Genomic DNA, 24,813 nt, shown 5'->3' with positions numbered 1-24,813 from the left:
TCTCCTCCCACTCCAGTCAGAATAGTTATTCTCACCTCTATCTGGTAAGTGTAAAGAGGAAGGATTATGGAAGGTTGTATTTTGCTATACTCTGTAAGATTAGAACAGTCCCAGTTATAGAATTATATTTTAGTATCACCTGTTTCACACCCATGGGTGTTAATACCCACACCAGACTTTACATATACTTGTTTTGTTTTCAGGGCCCTGGAATGGCAAGGAAGTTCTCTGCACCTGGTCAGCTGTGCATCTCCATGACCTCAAACCTGGGTGGCTCTGCCCCCATCTCTGCAGCATCAGCTACCTCTCTAGGTCACTTCACCAAGTCTATGTGCCCCCCACAACAGTACGGTTTTCCTGCTGCCCCCTTTGGCACCCAGTGGAGTGGGACCGGTGGTCCAGCACCACAGCCACTTGGCCAGTTCCAACCTGTTGGAACTGCCTCCTTACAGAATTTCAACATCAGCAATTTGCAGAAATCCATCAGCAACCCCCCAGGTTCCAACCTGCGGACCACTTAGACCAAGAGACATGAGAAGTTTGGGGGCAGGAGATGGAATACTGGGAGTGCGGGGGTGGGAAAGTAGCCTATATACTAACTACTAGTGCTGCATTTAACTGGTTATTTCTTGCCAGACGGGAATGTTTTTAATAACAGCTTTGAGCCCTCAGAATAGAGAATCTCCCTCCCCCCTTCACCATTTATTGCGGTGGGACGGGAAGGAAAGAGCAGCTTTCTTGTGATGGGGCAGCTTCAAATTATGCTTTCCTGTTTCTTGTACTCAACATTGAGGGCTAGGAAAGAGGATCATATTTATCAGGAAGCTATTATTAGAGAGCTCAGTGTAAAACCAGGCCCCATCTGTATTTTCACATCACTGGAGCTCTTAATTTTGGTACCACCCCAAATCCCTTACTCCTTTGAGAATCCAGACGACAAGGCAAAAAAAATATTGGGCTCTCTCCTACCCTTCCTCCCTCTTTTTTTTTTTTTTTTAACTGTTTGGAACCCAGTGAAAAACACCAGGGGACTGGGGTTGCCACCCTTTCTTAAGATAGGTCATTAGTGCTTTAAGCAAAAGATACTAGCAGCTTTGACTGCAGCATCAGCAATTAGGAAAAAAAAGATTAAGTTCCCTGCGGACATGTAACTTCGCCATCAGTTTTGATGTGGAAACACTGTGATATATAAATGTTGTTGGACAACAGTAGTTTTAAGAGTAAAATATGAAAGATTTAAAAAGTTCAAAAAAAGCTAGCTCTGTCCTTTACTTATTGAGACACTTTAATTAACTTTTTCCTTTGTATTTCCATTGTATTAGATAAATAAATGTGAATGTAAAATTGTATAAATTACTGTACTTGAATATTTCTGTTCTCCCAGTATTGCTTGCTGGATATTTTAGTGCCTTGGACTTCTACTGCTTCTGCCATTCGCATCAATTTCTCAAAGACCCCAGATCAGCAGAGGGCATGTGGAAGGAAATCTTAGGTCCATGTGACCCCAGCAGTGGATATGCCAAAGGGAAATTGAGAGTTTTTTTTTTTTTTTTTAAGTCATTCAACAATTTTGTCTTGAGCAGGTGTAAGATGAGCAGGATGAGGAGTTAAGTTGGCATCAGTGGTTGAAAGCAGAAAGTTCTATTTTGGGAACAGTGAGGACAGGTGTTAAAGTGGGCAGTTTTAACAGATAAAGGTGGTGTGTGCTAAGTGAAAGAAAAAGAAAGACTAAAGAATGGGGGAACAAACTAGTTTCGAAGATACATGATGTCTGGCCAATGATCGCCATACGCCTCACTTATTTGAGCTGGGCTTGAACAGATAAGAGAGACCTAGAAGAAATGACTGAATATGAAGGGGGGTGGGCTGGTTTTTAAGTTGAGAAATGTGATAGTGAAAAGTCATAGATGGAGAAAGTTGCTCTAAGAAAAACTGTTTGGATTGCTTTCCTGTTGTTGCACGTGTACCACGCATTTCTCAGCTTGGGGTACTATCTTCTGTGGAAAGTAGACCCACATCTGAATTAAGAATTGTAGGAAAGACTGCTTATTCCTACCCATTTACTATATGATGCCCAAATGGTTGCAGTTTTATCACCTATTGTGCCACCTTTAATATTTCCAGAATTGCAACCGATAGTCTCACATTTTCATATAAATATTTCCCTTAATATAACTGCAACCAACCAGTATTATTTAGTGCTATGCCTAGAGATGGACAGTTCTGTTATTTACAAAGCTTTCAGGAAATACTCTCCTAATTGGCTATGTTTGGGATCTTTATTGTCTCTGAAGATGGGGAAAGAAGCTAGGACTCTTAATTTTGGGGGTGCTTCTTCTCTTGACTTAGTTGGGAAATTGACATATTTCCAACCTCTTACCCACCTCAATGGCACATCCCAGGAATCACCACAAAAACAGGAAGAGCCTGGGGGCCATCTGATCCTGTTTGTTCCTATTTATATGGGCCCTGTTTTCTTTAAGTTAGCTAGGCCCCAAAGATGGAAGATGAAAGCTGAAGGTTTTAGGAAAAGTAGAAATGAAAAGGGCAGGGGTTCTAAGCCCTCCTTTTAAAATTGTTTATTTTTTTCTCCTCCTGTAATTCTTGGGGAGAGGGTTAAGAGTGAGGATAGAACAAAGAAGGTGCCATATAAATGAGAAATGGACCACCTAAGAGGAGTGAAACAATACTTTCCACCAGAGGAACGAGGGAGCCAAATGCAGCACATTGTTGTTTCATTATCTTGCTTTAATAATTTTGAGATCTCTTCACTCACACACAAAAAGATAAGAACTGGTTTTATTTACTGTTGATTTTTTTCCCTCCTGTGGATGAAATAACTGAAGCCTAGAGGAATGAACTAGTGCTACTGAACTGTTTAAATTATTTTTATGTTAATAGTACACTTTGAGTATCTTTTTCCACATTTAAAAAAAAAATCTGAATTATAAATGTTTTCCTTACATTATTTAACAATGTACACTGTTTAAAAGAAAAAAAAAAATTAATTCAAACCTTGGGGGTTTCTCAGCGGCCGTTAATTGTACATTTTGCACTAACTCTGGGTGTTGCGCTTCTTGTAAGATTGCGCTTTGTGCTTCAGTTTGTTACCTTTGTAGACTTATTTAATGAAACCATTCAAATAAACCAAACTTGCTTTTGTTGAGCTGTGTGGTTTCATTTCCAGCAAATTCCTTTTGCATGTCCTCGCTGGCCGTATTTTGAGATGTATGCAATTTATAACTGGACTCCTAATTCCCAGAACCTTTTTTAAGCACCAATTCTGCTCTGAACTAAGATTATGCTACAGACAAGAGAATGATATTTTTCCTGAGGAAAAAGCAGTATGGACATAAAAATCAAAAGATAAATACTAACCAAATCCATGCAACAACAGATAAGGTGAAAGCTTTTAGAAGGAGAGGAAACTGGAGGAAGCTGCTCCTCTTCGTATTCCAAAAGAAGACTGCAAATGGTAGACTTCCTCACCTCAAGTTCACAGCTAACCACAAATGGGTCTGTGATCCGAAAAAAAAATACTGCTTTAAGGTTAGATAAAATGTACGACCCAAAATGCACCTAAAAGGTAAAACTGCAAAGTCATCATTTGGGGAAGGAACTCTTAAACATCATGAAAAACCAGTTTATGTTAAGGTGAGCTATATAGCTCATGTCAGAACTGAGAAAATATAGTCAGCTACTATATTTTCTACTACAAAGCAAAGGATTTCTTGGACTTTCTTAAAATGCCTTTTCCTTGATCTTAGATCGTTATTCCCTTGATCTTATAAAAAATGTTGCTCTTGAAAGAATGCAGGGCAGGGATTTCATTAACCTAAAAATGGGAGATCAGCTTAGATGGGTAGTAAAGTACCACCGTAGCCTTTGTTCTTAGCATACTCAGTACTCATGGGGGAACATTAAGGGAAAGAAGGCAGATAAGACAATAATTTAACACAGGCAATTATTAAAGCTAGTGCTTAGTATGGCCCATATTGCTTGAGGGCAGGCAGTCATCGGTGATTCCTAAAATTTCTATCTTTATTAACATAATAGCTTAGGAATAAATAATGAAAAGCCTCATGCCAAAGAAAAGGTATTTTATCCTGTCCAGAGCCTGCCCGCTGCAGTGTATGACAAGCTTTTTTACACTGTTGGTTCTGTAATTGCTCAGCTCTATCTGCCGTAGGCTCCAACAGTCAAATCCTCTTCTAGATAAAGTTCAGAAGGAAGCAAGGTAAATCCTTGGAAATAAAGCTCATTCCCTAGGAATGATGAACAATTTCATGACCAAAAAGTAGGTTTCCAAAGTCCCTTTATGACAGAGTCCAGTGCTGTGACTTGAGACTCTGCTAAATTGGATCCAATTTCCTTTTCTTCATGTCCTGGCTCTTCCTATAAGACTCAAAGTCTCCTGTGGAAGATAAAGTGGTTAGAATATAGCTGCTATGATCTTAAAATAAGGACTAAATTGATGGTAATTTCTGATTTGGATTAACTATCCTAACTTTGAATAAAGACCCAGGAATGGAAATTTGAGTTACTGTTATGAGGGCAAATCCCTTTGTTAACCCTGGACCAAGTGACAACCCTAGTCCTGATGGACTTCCTTTCAGTAGCTAAAGCCCCTGAGGCGGTCACAGGTGAGCTGCTGCTACTACCAAGAGCTAGAAGAACTGCATCTGAAGTCAGGGCCCCAAAGGAGAAGTTGTGGCTCTTCAATCACTCATCTTCCGTTTACTCAACACTGCTTACTCCCCCGGAGCGATTCCATCCAAGTCCTCAAAAGTGAACTGTCATCCTTCCTTTAACATTCACAGAATTAAACCCAGGACCTTCCTTCCATTTTTGTTCCTAACCACTTTTCTCGCTGCTACACCTGTTACATGTTGCTCCGTGTGAGTCTGTGGCTCCTGGAGGCAAAGTATTTGTGGAGTTCTGTTCCGGGTCACCACATGGTTCTTCAAGGCTGGTGTGGTCTGGGGTGGTTCTGGGTTAGGCAGGGGCTCCATAATGTCCCCTAAATCTGGAGTCAAATCCCACATTTCAAGGTTGTCTGCAAGGATACAGATGACAGAAAAACACAGCATCAACAAATACAGAAGAGTTCTCACATAAAGCCACAGAAAAATTGGTCCTAAGAAATTCCATGCCTTGAGCTTCCTATGATTTTCAAATTTCTCTCTCTTCTATCCCTGAAAGCACACTGAAGCTTCCCTAGGATAGGACAATCAAGGAGCAGAAGACATGCTATCACTAAATCTGTTTTAGATCTTCTTCCTATTTTTCTAAACTTCATAGGGCTATAAAACAGATCAAAAATGGGATTTTTATGCCGCTTTTAAAATGCATTCTGTGACTACTACAAGCATACAGCACAGTGGCTTACAAGCATTTCATAGGTTTTTACAGGTCAATATTTAAATCATTCTGTTAGCCCCTACGGACCTGCAAGGGAGTCTCTCTCAGCGAATGGTTCTGGCGCAGCAGTTACAGGAGTGCTGTGCTTCAAAGGAGGGGCCGGCAGCGCTGCTACAGCATACACAAGAGAGAAAGGACAAATTGCAGAATCACATCGCTAAATGTAATTAAGAGATTATGTCTGCTTGCCTCTGGTTAGAGAGAAGAGCCTTTTCTCACCAACATAGTAAAAATCAGAAAAGTTTATTTCTCCTTTAGCAGCAACAGTAGAAGTCGTCTGCTCCAGTAGCTGGCTGGCTTTTTTAAGCTATATCCTTGTTCAAAACAAAATCTTAACTAGAAATTCAATATGTAAAACCATAAAAACAATGGGCAAATGGTCTAATAAGAGATGGGGAAAAGTTCTGAAAGACAACCTCCACCCTCCGCACCTCCCAGGGCTTCTGCGATGGTGTAGAAGCTAAGGATCTAGAATGACATTATGAAGAACATCCCCAGGACAATAAGTTTTTCTCCACATTAATTTCAGTTCATCAGTGCCGAGGGTAATATTAATGAACCAAACACACAGCAAGTGCTCCATGAATCTTCGTAGCGCTTAGGGAGAAGCAGAGCAAATGCTCAGGTGGTCTGCAACAAACCCTGTCTCTGTGTACACTCTGAGCAAGACCCCGAAAAATTATGTATCTAATATTCCTCCTGAATTTGAATTCAAATAAAGTTATGGACAAATCATCTGCCAAAAGCCCATCCGTCAACTCCAAATCCAATTGCACCTTATATTTAAAGACAGCTCAGAAACAAAAGGCAGAAATAGCCAAAGTATCTGAAGCAAAAAAAGTTCTGTACCCTGAAATTTCTAATTCCAGAAGATTATGTGAAAGCCCATTTCCTCCCCAACAAAAGATCAGTAGCTTTAAGAAGTGGGAAAATGCATGAGAACATTTCACTATTGTAATGGGTTCTTCTATCCTCTGTGTAATCCGAGAAGTCCTTGGTGAGTTCTAGTTTGGACCCAGCCACAGTGTTGCTGGCAGAGGAGCATGCTACCCCATGGGCTAGCCTTCTACCTTCAGAGTGCACCTCCCCAGGGCCTCTGCTCCCATCCTCACACACCCTGACTCTTCTTTTCAACTGATAGAGCAGATATTTGACCTTGCTGCTGTTTCTCCATTTGCTCCCGGAACTGCTGTTGCAACTGCTTTTGCCGGAGCTTCCGCTGGTATGTGGCCTCACTCTCCACATCAGAAGAGGACGCGCTTCTGCATCAGAGGGGACAAAGGTGCGGTGAGCTCCTGAAGAGGCACACAAACCCACCTGCTGGCTCTGAAGGCAGAAACAGAGGCAACCTAGACCACATGAGGAGGGGCAGAAGAGGAAAGGAAGAGAACTGAGACCCCCTACCGGGAGCTGCTGTCCTTAGCCCCCTGTATCACCACGTGGGGGCCATCTGAGTGGCCTGGTCTGCAAGGGGAGGTCACCTCCTGTGGCTTTGGGGGTACCAGAGCCATGTTTTGTTGGCAGCTGCTATATCTCGCCTGTTCCACGGATGGTTCAAAATCTTGTCTCTTTGCTTTAGTTAAATCCACTTCAGGAGGCATCTAACAAAAGGAAAAAAAAAAAAACTTTCTCCAACTGCTCTTCTCCTTCCTTTCTTTTCCTCTTACAGATCTAGATTCTAGACTTCTGGAAAATGGCATTTGACAATCCTCTATTCATCACTCCTTCTAGGTCCTGGGAAGTTGAGACAAAGGATCCACAACTCCCAAGTAATATTTTTAATTATATGAGAAGTCAAACAATTTTATTTACTACTTATACCCTTAATAAAGTTTTGACAAAAAGGAATCTTTCTTGGGTTTTGACTCAGGGCAAGTGATCTATCTAATGTGATTTGAATCCTTCCTTGGTAGCTAAATGTGTCTGATGCTGTCTTCCTTCTTATCCCTTGTTTCATGAAAATGATCAGGCATAGTCTTTGTGAAGGCCCTTCCTGCCAGGACTACCTGCCCCCTGCAAATACAACACTCATCACTGAGGAGTCTCAGGTACGCTGTGGCACAAGTAAGTGTCCTTAAAATGACAGGAAGAAGAAAACTTAGAAAGCACTGACAGGCTGTCAGCCAACGCTGAGGGAACCTGCCAATTTGGGGTAGTTCCTGCATCTCACCAATATGAGAGATAAGGATTGCCTACTTCATGGCATATGGCAAATGGTTTTACTTTGAGCACTACAGAAACCCAGAGGTGTCTTACCTGGGAGAGCTTCTTCCTCAATTCGTAATATTGATGCTGTTAAAATAACTGTTTGAATATGAAGAACTGAGATGACTAAATTTTGATAAAGATAACCCAAAAATTAAAGCGTGGGTTTCTTATTTACACTGAAAAGTAAACGAGTAGGTTAAAAAGAAATGGAGATTTGAAATTTTTTTTTTAAACACTGACTAAGCCAAGAGTTCTGGGGGATATGGAACAATTAGAGCTCTCAAATACTGCTGTGTGGGAGTGTAAATTAGGACAAACACTGGGAAACTGGAAGAATCTACTGAAACTAAGCATACCCCTATACTGTGGCCCAGTAATTCCCAAGATAAATGACATGTACAAGAATGTTAATAGCAGCTCTATACACAACAGCCAAAAGCCGGAAAAAAGCCAAATAAATGTCTATTAAAGACAGGATGGAAAATAAATCATGACATATTCATGCAATAGGCAATTACACAGCAATGAAAAGGCTGCACGAATCATGAATCTCACAAGCATGCTGAATGAGAGCCAGACACAAAAGAACTAATCTATGTTGTCAGAGGTGGCTTTCCTTGGTAGTGGCTGCAAGGGACACAGAAAGACTTCTTGGACACTGGAATATTCTGATTCTTGGTCTGGATTCTGGTTACGTGGCTGTGTTTGGTTTTGAAATTCATCAAGCTGATTCTTGGCTCAAGTAGACACCTGAGACTATGCGGACAACTCCTGTCTGGAGGCAAGATGAGAAGGCAGACGGGGACAGGAGGAGCTGGTCGAATGGACACAGGGCATACAGCGTAGAGAGAGGGAGTGTGCTGTCTCATTAAGGGGAGAACAGCTAGGCGTACACAGCAAGGTGTGTATAACTTTTTGTATGAGAGACTGCCTTGATTTGTAAACTTTCACTTGAAGCACGATAAACAAATTTTTATAAAAGAGAAAAAAAATTCAAGCTGAACATTTATGGTATGTGTACACATCTGCATGTCTTCATGCTCTTTTTAATACTTAAATATGTTTAAAGTACAAACAGTACAATTTCATTTATATGAAGTTCAGAAACAGAAAAATGTATCAGGCTAGAAGTCAGAATAGAGAAGTTAGGGTAGTGGTTACTTCTGAAAAAGCCAGGATAGTGATTGGATGGGGCAAAGCGGGGCTCCTAGGGTGCTGGCAATGTTGTTTCCTTATCTGGGAGGTAAACAGCTATGTTCACTTATGAAAATTTATCTGGCTGTGCTGTTAGGATTTGTACAGTTTTCTGAGTGTATGTTGTAATTCGTTTTAAGAGTTCATTAAAAGAAAAAAAAAGATATAGAGTTTTTGCAGATGCCAACTGATGCACACCACTACTGGGGGCTCCACAAGAAAAAGAATCCCCCAGATATAGGATGGGGGATGCTGTCACAGGCAGCAGCACTGCAGAGATCTCCAAGAACGCCACAGAGGAAGCAGCCACACTCTACCAGGCAGCAGAACACTACAGAGCCCAGCTGAGCCAGGCCAGGTGTGACTACAGGGATGCTCAACTCCAGATGCCACTCTCCAAAGGCAGATCATGTGAGAGGCACTGACAGACACAAGGGACAGCTAAACCTTAAAGACACAAGAGCTAAAAGGAAAAGCAAGAAGGTTTGAACAGGTGAGGTTCTGAGCGTTGCCAAGAAATCACAGGGTGCTGTGGAGGGCTGTGTGCTGCTTTTTAGGTTTCACAGACATGTCAAACACAGTTTTCTGTGTATGAGACAAATGACAGGCTTCAATTTCTTCATCTGTAAAATGTGGCGATGGGTTCCTGCTAGCTCTAACATTCAAAGAGGTCTGAAATAAACTTCCCAGGCCCTCTAAATAGCTGAGTGCTCTCCTCTTCCCCCAACCCCTGCCCCTATCCTCCAAATACTCCACCCATGACATGTGGGAATTAGATACATTATCTTTACTCGAACCCACTCCATTCATCTGTTTCTAGCATACCTGTCGTGGAAGCTTATTTAGTGACCTCAGATAGTCTTTGTCCAGAATACAATTTCCAAGTGCATTCCCAAAACTCCTAAGGGTAAGGAAAAATGTGAAACAGGGTTAAGAATTGTTACATTGGAATCTCAGAGAACAGAGTAACAACCTTTATACAAGTTGCTTAGGAAAAATGTGAAACAGGGTTAAGAATTGTTACATTGGAATCTCAGAGAACAGAGTAACAACCTTTATACAAGTTGCTTCTCAACTGCAGCAGAGGAGACAGACCCTGCTCTGAACTCGATAAATGTTCACTGAGCATCTCTCATGGCCCTGCCTGTATCAGGTGCCGAGTAAGTCACAGACGAAAATCTCTGCCCTCAAGGACAGGAAACGAGCACCAAAAGACTAGACAACAACTCACAGAACAGCACTGGCTATCTTCTGACGTGTAACACAAATTCCAGAGCAGAGATCTTTTTTCAGAGGACTGCCACGTAGTTCCCCAGTAAGAGTGGCTTATACCTTTGAGGGCTGGGGGAGGAGGGGCTTAAGGGCACACTCTTCCATGACCAAATTTCTTAACTTGGGGTTATGGACTCCCCCATGGAAAATGATAATGCAAATTTGAGTACATCTTTATATATGTATCCTTCTAGTGATTCAATTTACTTCAATTCTCAAAAGGCTCTATGGCCCCTAAAAAAGGTAAAAAAACCCTGCTCTGATAAACTATCATCTACACAAGGGAGAGCTGTTTAGGTGTTATTAAAGAGAATGAGGAAGCCATCTCTGTACTTGTGTGGAAAGGTACGTTACTGAGTGGGAAAAAAAAAAAAGCAAGTAACAGAATAAAGAATACAGTATTCTACCACTTAAAAAGGGAAGAACTAAGCATAAAGAAACCCTGGGAAAATACAAAAGAGAGCGAGCAAACAGAGAAGACCGGGATGAGAGTGGGACTAAGGCTACCTTTCTTTTATGTTACTTTGGTGTTTAAACTATGTGAATAGAATACCTTTTTTTTTTAAAAAAAAAAAAACTGCTTTGAAACAAGAGTGGAAATGAAGCAGGAGAGACTTTTTGCTTACCTGAGTGCTCGCTTCAACCCATCTGTCACTGCCTCCTTCCTTGCCTTCTCTAAGGACAAGGCCTTTGACTTGAGGCCCTCACTAACACCATAGCCCACATCTTCATGATAGGAGCCATCCTGGGGGTAGAAAAGTAGTTAAACTTCTAGCATGAAAAGCTGTCATGTGTCCCTGGCTCCATAGCTCTTCCTTTCCTCAAGCAGCAGTGTTCAAAGGAGGCTCTACATATGTCCCAGGGTCCTTGCTAACGGGCACATAGGCACGGATGGTTTTACGGGAATCCATCTACAGGACAGCAACTTCCCAGGCACTGTTTCTAGCCCTGATATGCCTGGAGGGCAGACGTGCCTGTGCTCGACGTACGAAGACTGTTCTCCTTTCTCACCTCCTCTTTCACATGAAAAGGGCACACCAACCCTTACTATGATGTATTACCCTAGGGTATAAAAACCTCTGGGACACCAGCCAAAGGCATGACTTGAAACATCATATCTAAGATTAGACAGCAAATCCTTTTGTAAGTCAGGTGGTATCCATTCCTTGGCTTTCACCAAAAGTGAGGGCAGACTTAATCTAGTTGTTAGCTGGCAGAGAAATATAATTTTTGATGATTTATGGAATAAAACTCAGAAAGTAGTTAAATAAATGGGTGACACTGGTGTAAAAAACTCTTTCCATTCCCAGCTACCTATTTACCTGAACAAAGTATTTCAGTACTATGTATAAAAAAATAAGAAGTCAGAATAGAGTTAATCCTGAATGTTCATTCTAGAGATAAGGAATAGTCAACTACTGATATATAAACTAACTGGAAAGAAAAAATCACCATCCATCTCATTAAAAAATGCATTTTTCATAAAATTTTATTTGTAATAACTATCAAATTTTTGCTATATTTATGTGTCTTTTCAACATAAACACAATTACCTGATCAACTGTGTTAATAATAACTGTAATAATAATTCAATCCAGAAGAAACTTTTTACTATTTAGAGCCTTAAACTCACTGGAAATCTCAAAAAAATTTATTTTTATACACACACCCATACTCACTCACACATATAGTCAGACAAGTTTGATAAGGTATCAATAAAAGACTTTCAATCATTAATATACATTAGGATAAAAGCCAGTGGTAAAGTGGAATAGAAGTATGAGTTTAAATGAAGAAACCATGTAAAATTTCTGACCACTAAAGAATAGCTTGCTCATGTATTTCCTTAAATGGATGACAGTATATCATTCCTCTTATGGATTGAATTATTGTATACCCAAAAAATATAAATCCTAACCTCTATGCCTATGGTTATAATCCCATTTGGGAATGAGGTGTCTTTGTTATGTTAATGAGGCAGGATTAGTGGAGGGTATATCTCAAATCAATTTCTTTTGAGATACAAAAGAGATTAAACGAACAAGTTAAGAAGCAGAGATGGGGAAAGAAAGATACCTAACTAAACGAAGATCACTTAGGAGTGGAAGCTAAAAGAGACAAGAATATTCCTCCAGAGTAGACAGAGAGAAAAAGCCTTCCCCTAGAGCCAGCATCCTGGATTCGGACTTTAAGCCTCCTAAACTGTGAGAAAATAAATTTCTGTTTGTTAAAGCCACCGCACTTGTGGTATTTCTGTTGTAGTAGCACTAGATAACTAAGACAATTCCCTATGGTATTTACATTCCATTACATTTAAAAGAGGTGTCACGTTTATTTTAAAATGTCAAATTTTATAATATGCCAAAAAATATACTCTTTGCAACTACTTATATTTATGAAGAAAACTTTTAGATGTCAACTTAAAAATGTTTGAGGACAGAGTTTTTCAAAAATTTGTACTGGGTACGTATGAGCAAAAAATGTTTGACTACCACCATGCTACGGAACACGGGCTGAGACATAACTCTGGGCAGACCTGTGGCCAGAAGACCTAGCTCTCTAACTTGGTTGTGCCACAGTCAGGAGACCTCCCTACTTACTCACTCTCTCCCACCACCTACACAGTCTTTCCAGGCAGCAGGTCTACTCTATTTTCTTTACCTTCAACTGGACTCTCACAAACGCACAGACTCCCACGTAGAACTTGCCATTGTTGAGGTCAACAAAATCTAGGAGTGGAAAAGAGAAGTGGGTAAAGAGGATACCGATACCTATGCCTCACCCATATTCCTTCTGCTGGCAACCAAACACACCTACCTACACCCTCACCCACAAAATACTATCGCTGGAAATTAGACATCAAGAAAAGGAATGAAAAAGTCCCCACTGCCAAGAAGCATACTCACCCACATTCTGCTGTGTGATGGAGTGTGCCCAGCCATTGTAACCAAACATCTCGTTGGCCAGATTAATTACTCTGTGACCCTCAATGTAACATACCTAAGGGAAAAGTTAAAGAACAAAAGGCTATATTAAAATTCTCTGTCACATTTAAATGTGGATCAAATTTACATAATATATTCCTTATCTGATTTTTTTTGGCAAAAATGCCCTTAAACATTCCAGGGAAATTCTCAATGAACTTCAAAGACCTTCCTGAAGGAGCTAGCCAGAACTAATGGTCTGCCTTGGGAAAGCGATTCAGATCAATGGGAAAGATACTCAATCACTGACCATAACACAATTTCCAAAAAGATATGAATCTCAGGCTGACATACTTTATAGAAGACACTGAAATTAAATTAGAAGCAAATGGCAAAGGGAAATTTTTTCAAAGATGGTGTAAAACTCCTAGGATGGCAGGTATACAAGTCTCAAAACAATGCTTGGGCCACTTCAGATGACAATGAAGACTGGAACTCACCCCCTTCCCTCCCCAAGGGATTGGGTACTAGGAAAGTGATCAAGACACCTGGTGAATCAACAAGGACCCAGAGAGAAAAGTCAGAAAGACCGTCTGAGTAGTCAGCTATTTGGGCGCCCACTCTCCAGGCACGTAAACTGTCCTACCTTCTGGCCTCCTCCAGCCATGCGGCTACTAATATATTCTGGGCCAAGCCTCTGCCTCAGGGCATTCTGGATGGCCTGGTACTCTTCTGCTGTGTATCGGCACTACAATCCAGAAAGAAAATATGAAATTGACATTTCCACTACTGCTTATATCAGTGATTCTTCAACTTTTTGGTCTCAGGACCCCTTTACATTCTTAAAAAGTATTGAGGACTGCCAAAGAGCTTTTATTTACATGGGTTATATCTCTCAGTATTTACCATATTAGGAATTAAAACTGAGAAACTTTTAAAGCGCACATTCCATTAGCCACAGAGCAATGATTCACACGTCACGCAGCCTGTGGAAAACTCCGCCATATGCTTGTGAGAGAATGACAGTGAAAAAGCAAACGGTATCTTTGTATAATTAGTGTTAGGGACTCTGAAAGGGTCTTGGGGCCCACGGGTTCCTAGACCACATTTTTAGGACCACTGCCTTAGATGTCACTACCATCCTTACAAAACTTTGTCAGGCTAGAATTAGAAAAGTAAAGCTTCCAGTGTCAGAGTCTGTATATGATGTTTATGTGAGAAAGGAAAGGGGAAATATGATAGGAAGTCTTGCTTTCATTTGTCCTCTCCTAAGTTTTATACCTTCTTCTCCAATTCAACAACTTCGTATAGAATATACTACTACTTGTTCTTTTTGTTCTTGTTCCCTTGGTAGTTTTCCTCTTGCCCTATTTAAATGAAATGAATACTGACAAACAGATCTCTGACAAAGATAGAATTTGGGTGAACAAGGCAATATGCCCTTTTATATGCACAGAATATCTGTACAAAGATACCAGTAACTTTGGATGCCTCGAAGAAAGTGAATTGGGTGGCATGCAGACAGGAGTAATGGGGAGGCAGGGAGACTTTCTACACATAGTCTTTGTTTTCTTTCAAATTTTATATCATCTGAATGTTACCTATGCAAAAAATAACTAAAATGAAATCTAAATGTAATCCCTAGTACTATTAGTCTTATGATGCTAAAGTTCCAAAATGCCCCAAATAATGCGTCTAAAGGAAAACCCAGTAACGATAAATTTCTTACACACGTATGATGCTGCTCTACAAATTGCTTCTTCATACATTTTCTCACTTAACCTCATTCTTTCCAGATATAAAGAAACCACACAGTTACCTGCCCAAAACATAATACAGAGTTGCCACCAGCAGAAGGATGGCTGTCACGGCCCCCAAGAACTCCTTCCTCAATCCCAGACATGTTGATTCTGGTTGACCTTTATGTGAATAAAAGGTTAAAAAATGTTAAAGGTAAAAGGCAAGAGCCTCTACTAAAATTCAGATAAAACATAAAACATCCATATGCAATATCCTATGAGTTATTTTATTTACACACTTATCAACACTGGCCCAATCAAAGACTAAGTTCCTCAGTGCTTAACTATGGTCTGCCAAGCCCATGAAAATTCTCTAGGGTCTACCTCTCCCATTCTGTTAAAATTTTGCTCTTATGGTGGTTCCATTTAAGACTATTTTTACAATGAGAATGTATCACATTTACAAATGGAAAAAATACAAAAAAACTCTTTAAAAGAGGGCAATCAGCTCATTAATACCTACTATGTGGGCAACAGTGGGCAATGCAGCCCTGGTGGCGCAGGGGTTAACAGCTGGGCTGCTAACCAAAAGGCTGGCAGTTGGAACACACTAGCCACTCCTTAGAAACCCTACGGCACAGTTCTACTCTGTCCTATAGGGTTGCCATGAGTCGGAATTGACTTGATGGCGACGGGTTTAGTTTTTGGTGGGCTTTAAGTGGGCAACATGACACTAGTCACTGTGGGGTTAAATATATATATATACATACATATATATATATATATATATGGCATAGTAACTGAACTGCTTTCCAGGAGTTAAGATAGCTGAGGAAGAAGACAGACATGAAACAAAGAGTAAAAAAAGGCAATACAGAAAATCCCTAATATTCAGAAGCACAGGTCATTAAACCAGTTTGGTCCCTGATCCAGTAGCATCAGCACCACATGGGAACAAGTTAGAAATGCAAATTCTCAGGCCCCACCACAGACCAACTGAGTCTTAACAAGCCCTCCAAGTGATTTTGAAGGATGCTCAAATTTGAGAACAATGCACTAGACTGGGACTACATAAATTTATAAGGAGCCCTGGTGGCGCACGGGTTAAAGTGATAGGCTGCTAACTTAAAGATCCATGGTTCGAAGCAGCTCCGCGTGAGAAAGATGTGGCAGTCTGCTTCCCTAGAGATTTACAGCCTGGAAAATCCTATGGGGTCCACGAAGAGTTGGAATCGACTTGACAGCAGTGGGTAATGCAAATTTATAAAGCCCACTAGAAAATATAGTTGGCAGTCGGAACACACTAGCCGCTCCTTAGAAACCCTATGGCACAGCTCTACTCTGTCCCATAGGGCTGCCACGAGTCAGAAAAAGCATGTCCAAGTGGCTGACCCATTGCCTGTCTACTTGCCCACTCAACACCTATGATCCAAAGTTGTACCTCAACTTAGTATAAATTTACATGTTATAAAGCTGCAGATTATTTGCTAATAGTAGAAACTACAAATCCTTGAATGTCAAGTAATGTTATGTTGCACATGGCATTATAATATAGTATTTCAGAGCTCAAGTTCCAGACTTAAGTTCTCACTCTATCACTCACTAGGTGCTTAAAAGGTGCTTAGCGAAGGGAAAATCACGTAACCTCTCCAATGGACATTTCCTCATCTGTAAAATGGAGACAGTAATAGTACCTATATTTCATAGGGTTGCTGTAACAATTAAATGTGACACTAAATGTTAGAATGTTATTGTTAATTTTATGTTAATTTTCTTATGTACATTCTGATGAAGATGCAGAATCTACTTAAATATTACATCTTAATTAAGAATGATTAATCTGGCACTAATAACTAAGATAGTAGCCTAAACTAGGTTAGTCCATAATATCTAAAATTATTAAATCGAGAAATAGTGGAATAAAGATAGTATTTAGAATGTGACAGGAAATCCCAGGATAGTTAAAAGTATACGTCTCTGAGGAGTAGGACTGGGCTAGGAAAGAGTGTGGCAGGAGTCTTCTTTTTTCAGAATAAAACTTTTAGTACTACTGAATTTTTAAAATATGTGCATGTATTATTACAACAACAAAAAAATTTTTTTTAATTTAAGCTGTGTCCCAATTTTCTCATTTGTAAAAGGGAATATTAGTAAGATCCACCTCTTAAATTTATTTTGAGGATTAAATGATTTGATAATAATAATAGCTTCCAGCAAAAATTCATCAATAGATAATAAAAGATTGTTAGGTGAGGAACAAAATATTCCCAAAGGCTCAAGTGAGTACCTGTCACATTATTTGTTAAAAAACAAAGGGGCACAGCTTAATACAATAGTGATTTCTATCTCATTCATAAAAGGTCTAATGTGGTCTAGTGGCCTTGTCCATCTTGTGCCCATGTCATGTAGCAAATGTGGCCTCCAAAGTCATTGCTGATGGGATAAAAAAAGTTGGAGGAGTCACTCCAGTTCACAGCTGCCTTAGCCCGGAAGTGACATGCAGCTTTCGAATATTTGGTGGAGAGCCTAAACCCAGCCTAACTGAACTAAAATCACTCCCTGAGAAAGAAAACCCTCACTGAGTATGAAAATACTGACAGTGACTTCTGATAGATCAGAGCAGACTAGAAAAGAAAAAGAGAGACTTAAGTGTACCCAGAACATGATGAAGCAGTCCTGGAAAGTCAACGCTTATTGGGGAGAAAAAGGTCAAAAAGGAATAGAGAGGTACCCTTTGAAAAACCATGCCATAGAGGGAAAAATGGAGAAATTTAGGATCTCGTAAGACAAAAGAAAATTTTAAACTCAAAGTATATCAAACCCCTTCCCCAACCATCTCCCCAAAAGATCTTTCTAGTAAAAGAAACCATTATTTTACTAAACTTACAAAACAGGAACTATGCATGAACTGGAAGTCTGGTAGCACAGTGCTCAAGAGCTTGGCTGCCAACCAAAAGGCTGGCAGTTCAAATCCACCAGCGGCTCCTTGGAAACCCTATGGGGCACTTCTACTCTGTCTATATGGTCACTATGATTTGGAATTGACTTGATGGCAAGAGGTTTTGTTTTGTTTTGTTTTGTTTTGTTTACTCTTGAACTAGGATCTCATAAATCATCCCCAACTGGCAATCCTATCCATAAAATGCACAGGCACAAGCAGTCTCCTCTATACACAATTATTATAAGAATAGAAAATGAGAATCCAAATAAACTTTAGCTGATGAAAATCCCCTCCCGCCAATAAAAGAAACCACAAAGAAGGGAACTGTTATGCAACACCCCAAATTAAATGAAATGTCCTCAAAAAAGCATGTATCTAGAGATAAGAAAATACCTTGAATCAGAAATTCAAAACTATAAAGTCCAGACAAAATATTAAAAAAACAACTCTCTGAAGAGACAAGAAAGCAACCAAAAGCAAAGGCAGAAGTAAGTCTATGCCTGGAAGAGAGAAGCGCTGGGTAAGCTTCAGCTTTACGGCTTTTACCCGAGGGCAAAAACCAGTCCCTGGCTGTGGGAAATAGCTAAAACTCAGAAACCCACAGTCTTACTGGCTTGAAGAACAAAAGAACAAATTCAGGGGATCCACAGCAGCTGGAAAGTGAGGAGGTAAATTTCAGAAGGAAAAGGGTCAGAGAAGGGAAAGCCCTTAAATCACATGTACAAACTCTGCCAAATTAGCTGACTTTTGAACTACACATGTATGGGGCAGACTCCAGGCCGCCCAGGGAAGTCTCAAAAACTGAACAGAAATTTCTGCTTCTGTCCAACATAGTGCAAAGAGAGTTTAAAGGCTGAGTTTAGCCAAGTTAATCAACTACTAAAGTAATACTCCATAGAAGAACATAACAAAATCCAAAGCCTCCATAACATATTCCCAATGTCCAGGGTATAACACAAGATTATTAGATATATGAAGAAACAGAAACATGTGACTTATTCAAGAAAAAAGGTAATCAACTAGAGACAAAATCCTGAAATGACCCAGGTGTTGGATTTAGCAGATAAGGATTTTAAAGCACCCATTATAATTATACTCAAGGACATGAAAGGAATAAATGAACAATTGTGAAAGCTCAGCAGAGAATTAGAAACTACAAAAAAAAAAAGAGCCAAATGCAAATTCTAGAATTAAAACTATGAAAGTTGAAACACAACTCACCAGGTAAGCTTAACAGCAAATTAGAGAATGTGTAAGGGCACCTTAAAACTGAGGCACCTGGCATGACTAAGTGACTGACACAGGTCTGAATCAAACTCTCCCTTTTGCCTTAAATTCCTGCTTCTGCTTTCCAAATATGCACACTCCCCCAACCCTCAAATGAACAAGTATGTGGTTGTTTACTTATGGTTCATAAAAATGTTCTGTTCTCCCAAGGTCACACGATAACTATGAGCCTAAGAGACAGAAAGGGCCACATGAGCCAGAGATTTACATCATCCTGAGACCAGAAGAACTACATGGTGCCCGGCCACAAACCGATGACTGCCCTGACAGGGAGCACAACAGAGAACCCCTGAGGAAGCAGGAGATCTGTGGGATGCAGACCCCAAATTCTCATAAAAAGACCAGACTTAATGGTCTGACTGAGACTAGAGGAATCCTGGCGGTCATGGTCCCCAAACCTTCTGTTGGCCCAGGACAGGAACCATTCCCGAAGACAACTCATCAGACATGGAAGGGACTGGACAATGGGTAGAAGAGAGATGATGATGAAGAGTGAGCTAATGATATCAGGTGGACACTTGAGACTGTGTTGGCATCTCCTGTCTGGAGGGGAGATAGGAGGGTAGAGAGGGTTAGAAACTGACAAAATAGTCACGTAAGGAGAGACTGGAAGGGCTGACTCATTAGGGGGAGAGTAAGTGGGAGTGTGGAGTAAGGTGTATATAAGCTTATATGTGACAGACTGACTTGATTTGTAAACGTTCACTTAAAGCTCAATAAAAATTATTATTAAAAAAAAAGTTCTGTTCTCAGAAAGAACGCTTGGAACTGATGTATCACAAAGTTATTCTGGTTAAACGAATAATAAGAATGTTTTGGAAAGAAAATGATGAAAATGTCCCTCAAAAAGATGTCTATGTAAAACATAGAGGACAGATTATAAGTGCCCCATACGGTTTCCAAGGCACAGCTGGTGGATTTGAATTAGCAGCCTTGTCATTTAACCACTGGACTACCAGGGCTCTGTATCCACAGGTATAGGGGTTAGGATTTACAACATATATTTTTGAGAGACACAATTCAATCCATACAGCAATCAAAGACTAAAATTAAAACCATAATGATGTACCACTCCTCACCCACCAGGATGGTTAAAAATAGAAAGACTGACAACACCAAAAGTTGTCAAGGATGTGAAACAACTGGAACTCTCATACATTGTTGGGAGGAAAGAGGTTGATAAAGCTACTCAGCTGAAAACACGTGCTCCGTTCATGAAAAAGAAGGATGACTCTGAGGATGGAGAGTTCAGATCCAGTCTTAAACTCTACTGGTTATTTATGTGTCTTGGATATTGGTGCTTTGTCAGATAGGTTTCTGTGGTTGCCTATTCATTTTCTTAGAGTTGTCTTTCATGTGAAATTTTATTAAATGATCAGATCTTTTTTTTTTTTTTTTAAATGGTTATTGCTTTCTGAGTCTTGTCTAAGAAACCTTTGTTCACCCCCAGGTCATAAAGACATTCTTCTACATTCTCTTCTAGAAGCTTTATAGTTTTACAATTTTGGGGGGAAATCTGATGATTTCTTTAAAAATTAAACGTGCATCTGCCATAAACCTGTTGCCATCTAGTCAGTTCCGACTCATAGTGACACTATAGGTCTGAGCAGAACTGCCCCATAGGGTTTCCAAGCAGTGGTGGTGGATTCAAACTGCTGACTTTTTGGTCAGCAGCCAATCTCTTAACCACTACGCCATCAGGGCTCCATGTGTCTGCCATATGACCCAGCAATTCTTCTCACAGGTATTTTCCCAAGATAATAGTGGCTGTGAGCAAGAAGTGGATGAATTCGAGAAATATTAAGAAGGTAAAACAAACAAAACTGGCAAAGTGTTTCTATTCTTATCTATTTCCTTATCACCTAAAAGCATTTCTAAACATGTGTGGAGAAGGAGAGGAGTAAGACAGAAAAGAAGCATATATGTAAGGAAATTTTCTTCTTTTGTCTTATAATCTCTCATTTTTATCAAAGCCAGGACAGGACATGATCACAAGGGTTAATGTAAGCTACCCTAAAAAGCTTGAACTTTATTTTGTAAGCCATGGAAGACCAATGGAAATTTTTAGGCTAAGAATGATAAGATTATATTTATGCCTCAGAAAGTTTAGTCAACAGTGAATAATTGAGGGAGAGCTCGATTAGGAGCTCTCTATTAGTCTATATTACAACAGTCCAGACAGGAATAAGGGCTCAGCTAAGACAATGGAAGTGCAGATGACAGAAAGAGATGGACCCTGGATATGTACTACAGGGGGCAGAACAGACAAGACTCCGTGATTAGTGTGATTCTAGTTGTGAGAATCAAGAACAGCCTGATATGAGCAGGATTGTATATCAAGTATCTTTCTTTAATTTTCATTTATGTACATGCTGCTATAATGTTTGTGATAGTTAAAATGTTTAGCAACAGAGTTGAATACTTTTAAAAAGAAGGAAATAAATCTTAAAATGTCATCTCCTTTTTGAAGCCTTATGTACCTCACTATATTCTAGCCGACTCAATGGCAACTAACAACATACACCCTAAGTAGCATTAACCCTGTTCTCCCACAGTGTTTTAGACATACTCAAAAGCATATATCACACTACAATCATTTACTTCTCTACTACACTCAGCCATTTGAGAAGGGAGCACATACATTAATCAATGAATCCTCAGCACTTAGCACAGTCCCCAGCCAGTATATAGTATGAAAAGCATTTTAGCCTCTCTCCACTTCAAAATTGCCAGTAAGCTATTAAAAATGAATGTCTTGACTGGAGAAACCCCAAGTGTATGCCCCCCGGATACCCTTTTAGCTCAGCAATGAAGTCACTCTTGATGTTCACCCTTCAGCCATAAAACAAACAAGACTAAAGGGGCACAACAGCCCAGGGGCAAGGACTAGAAGGCAGGAGGGGACAGGAAAGCTGGTAATAGGGAGCCCAAGGTCAAGAAGGGAGAATGTTGATATGTCATGGGGTTGTTAACCAATGTCATAAAACGGTATGTGTACTGTTTAATGAGAAGCTAATTTGTTCTGTAAACCTTCAACTAATGTACAATTTAAAAAAAAAAGAATGTCTTGAGTAGGAAATGTTAAAAGACTGAAAAATATCCACACTAGGCTTTCTGCCCTTCAATAATTAATTACCTTTTTTTAGGTAAAACCTGTCTCCCATACGGAACTCATTTACACTTTGTATGCACTAAACAGAAGAAAGATGTGGCAGTCTGCTTCCATAAAGTTTACAGCCTTGGAAACCCTATGGGGCAGTTCTACTCTGTCCTATAGGGTCGCTATGAGTTGGAATCAACTGGACAGGAACTGGTTTGGTTTTTAATCTCCACCTACACCCGGTTTATGTCACAAGATGACAGGCAGCTGTGATCTCTGAGAACTGCACACAAACATTCCTCTGCTTGTCACCACTACGAAACATAGTCTGATAGGTGCTGAACTGAAATAGAAGACTTTTAAATGGCACACTTGCCTAAAAGATACCAGATTTGAAGGCAGTGAAATGTGACTCAATTACATTTTCTGAAAATTTAGTTTTCAAAAGTTCACGCTTTAGACTGCAAGTTCTGTGAAGAAACATCTTAAAAAGTCTAGCAAGCCAAAAAATGGAAACAACCCAAACGTCCATTAACCGATGGAGAATCATAAAAAAAGGATAAAGTTCTGACATATGCTACGTATGACATGAATGAACCTTCTCATTATGCTAAGTGAAAGAAGCCAGGCACAAAAGGCCACATATTCTATGATTCCATTTATGCGAAATGTCCAGAGGAGGCAAATCCGTAGAGACAGACATCAGATTTGCGGTTATAAGGGGCTGACGGTATGTGTGAGTGACTTTCTTTTTGGGATGATGAAAATGTTCTACAATTAGATGGTAATGATGGTAGCGCACCTTTTAAAGACACTAAAAAACACTAAATTGCACACTTAAAAAGGATGGCTATAATGGTATATGAGTTGTATCTCAATTCTTTAAAAAATAAAACTTCTAGGATGGCTGAACACGCGGCTAAGCTGGGCGTCAAATTCCTTTTAAATTCCTAATTCCTTCCCAACCTCAGCCGCAACCACACCCAGTTACTGATAAACTTCTGCACCCTTCACTTCTGTCAACAAGCAGCATTTAGAGTGTCTTGCTCGGTGCAGGGAACAGCCACAATTAACAATACGCGACTCGACGGCACTGGGTTTTTTTTATCCCTCCTAACGAAACTCTCAGTTTTTTATTTTAACCAAACTCTCAGTAAGCCCTGATCCTTTACTGCATTAATTATTTAGTCCAGGCCTCTGGATCCATGGTCACTATCCTGGGATCTTCAAGACGACCAACCGCCACCCTACGTTCTCCCCTCCGAATGTGAGCACTCCCATGCTCCACACAACCCCCAGACGGAACCACCCCAACATGGCCGGTTCTCCCTCCCGACTTACGCGCCTCGGCCAGCGCGTGGTGCACGCAGGGAGCTCGGTGCAGGCTAAATGCAAGAGAATGGAGCTTAGATAGAGGTCGCGCAAAGGAGACTGGGAAGGAAGTGCAAGGAAACCCTGGGAAGAAGGTCCAAACCGAGAGCTGGCCCTTACGCAAAAAACAAAAACAAACGGGGGCGGGGGGGCGGGGGGGAGAACAGTACAGCAGGAGCCGTAAACCAAGTCGGAAGAGGGAAGAGCCGCAAAGTAAACTGTCGGATGCTGTAAAGTAAGCCGGAAGCGCCAGGAGCTCTACGTCCCGCCCCCACCGCCTCCCACGCTCCTGAGCTCAGGTCTCCGTCTCCGGCTGTCTGGATCTCCGCTGCCCCCTGGAGGGGCCCTGCGAGTTCACCTAAAGGATTCAGCTTAGTCTGAGGTGCTTTGGGCCTGCTTTTCCTGCGCCTTCCTACACTACCTCACGTACCCAATCAGATACAGGGGCAGGGCGGGGCGGGAGAGGGACCTCCCAGTACTTATCTGTGCACATTTGGGATCTTTCGGGAAGGGAGAATAATGCTTTTAAGTCTTACTAATTATGGTTATCAGAGACCCTCACAGCGCCCACCCCAGGCTGACACAGCGAACGGTGGCAATGTGGACATGCTTTTTCACTAAGCCTTCCTTTTCTGAAACTGCCGTGCACATCCAGTCATCACCCGGTAGCTTCTGCTTAAGTTAGTAAGAACGGGAGGAAAATAAACTTGTGACTTGGAGGAGAGGTGACTTTCTTTAGTATATCTCTTGGAACTTGGTGATGATAACACATTCTATTAGCAATGCTGAAAAACTGACCGAAAACTTCAGTCATTACAACCCGAAATTAATTACTAAAAAACTCCAACAAAATCATTCTTTTATGTTTTCAAATTGGTCATTACAGTAAGCCCCTGTTAACCAGACTGTTCAGTATCTGGTTCCCTGGATGGCACAAAGGGTTAAGCACTGGTTGGTAGTTGAACCCAGCCAGAGGCACCTGGGAAGACAGGCCTGGCGATCTGCTTCTGAAAGATCACAGCGTTGAAAACTATGGAGCACAAGTCTACTCGGACACACATGGGGTCACCATGAGTCAGAACTGACAACTGATAGCAAAATCTCAGAGCAAGTCATACTCTGTGTGACCGCTCTACCCAGTTAGACCACTGGAAGCTGAGTAAAAAGCCTAGAAACAGTTCCAGTGCATATGCATACTCTATTATTTGATAAAGGTGACATTTCAAATCAGTGAAGAAAGAATGTTTTGTTTTTTAATGGATCTGGGACAATTAGTTAACTGGGGGTAAAAAAAAAAAAAACGGGGGGTAGGGGAGTTAAATTCCTTTTCAAAATATAAAAAAATAAATTCCAGTT

General features: G+C 40.6%; 2 protein-coding genes across 10 annotated transcripts in view; one reads left to right on the top strand and one right to left on the bottom strand.

Annotated features, from left to right (window-relative positions):
• Positions 1–3,166, top strand: part of WNK1 (WNK lysine deficient protein kinase 1) — a 157,527-nt gene extending 154,361 nt beyond the window's left edge. For all 7 annotated transcript variants that reach the window (XM_049882144.1, XM_049882143.1, XM_049882142.1 and 4 more), the window contains one exon: positions 204–3,166. In XM_049882144.1, coding sequence (XP_049738101.1) covers positions 204–521 — 318 coding nt within the window. In that variant the 3' untranslated portion in view covers positions 522–3,166. The remainder of the gene's footprint in view (positions 1–203) is intronic.
• RAD52 (RAD52 homolog, DNA repair protein) lies at positions 2,989–23,599 on the bottom strand. 3 transcript variants are annotated; one of them, XM_049882147.1, is made up of 12 exons: positions 23,428–23,599; positions 14,839–14,938; positions 13,666–13,767; positions 13,002–13,095; positions 12,757–12,824; positions 10,722–10,840; positions 9,649–9,724; positions 6,826–7,022; positions 6,577–6,683; positions 5,449–5,532; positions 4,880–5,056; positions 2,989–4,414 (listed from the first exon to the last, which is right to left on the bottom strand). In XM_049882147.1, exons 2-12 carry the CDS (start codon positions 14,920–14,922, stop codon positions 4,353–4,355), a joined length of 1,170 nt encoding a protein of 389 aa, XP_049738104.1. In that variant the 5' UTR covers positions 14,923–14,938; positions 23,428–23,599; the 3' UTR covers positions 2,989–4,352. The 3 variants fall into 3 exon arrangements, with proteins under 3 accessions (XP_049738104.1, XP_049738103.1, XP_049738105.1); XM_049882146.1 differs by having other exon boundaries at positions 2,989–5,056; XM_049882148.1 differs by lacking the exon at positions 5,449–5,532 and having other exon boundaries at positions 2,989–5,056.
• Between the last annotated feature and the right edge of the window lie 1,214 nt (positions 23,600–24,813).

The sequence above is a fragment of the Elephas maximus genome, chromosome 4 (assembly GCF_024166365.1).
Source record: "Elephas maximus indicus isolate mEleMax1 chromosome 4, mEleMax1 primary haplotype, whole genome shotgun sequence".
Lineage (NCBI taxonomy): Eukaryota > Metazoa > Chordata > Mammalia > Proboscidea > Elephantidae > Elephas > Elephas maximus.
This window is presented reverse-complemented; position numbering and strand designations above follow the sequence as displayed.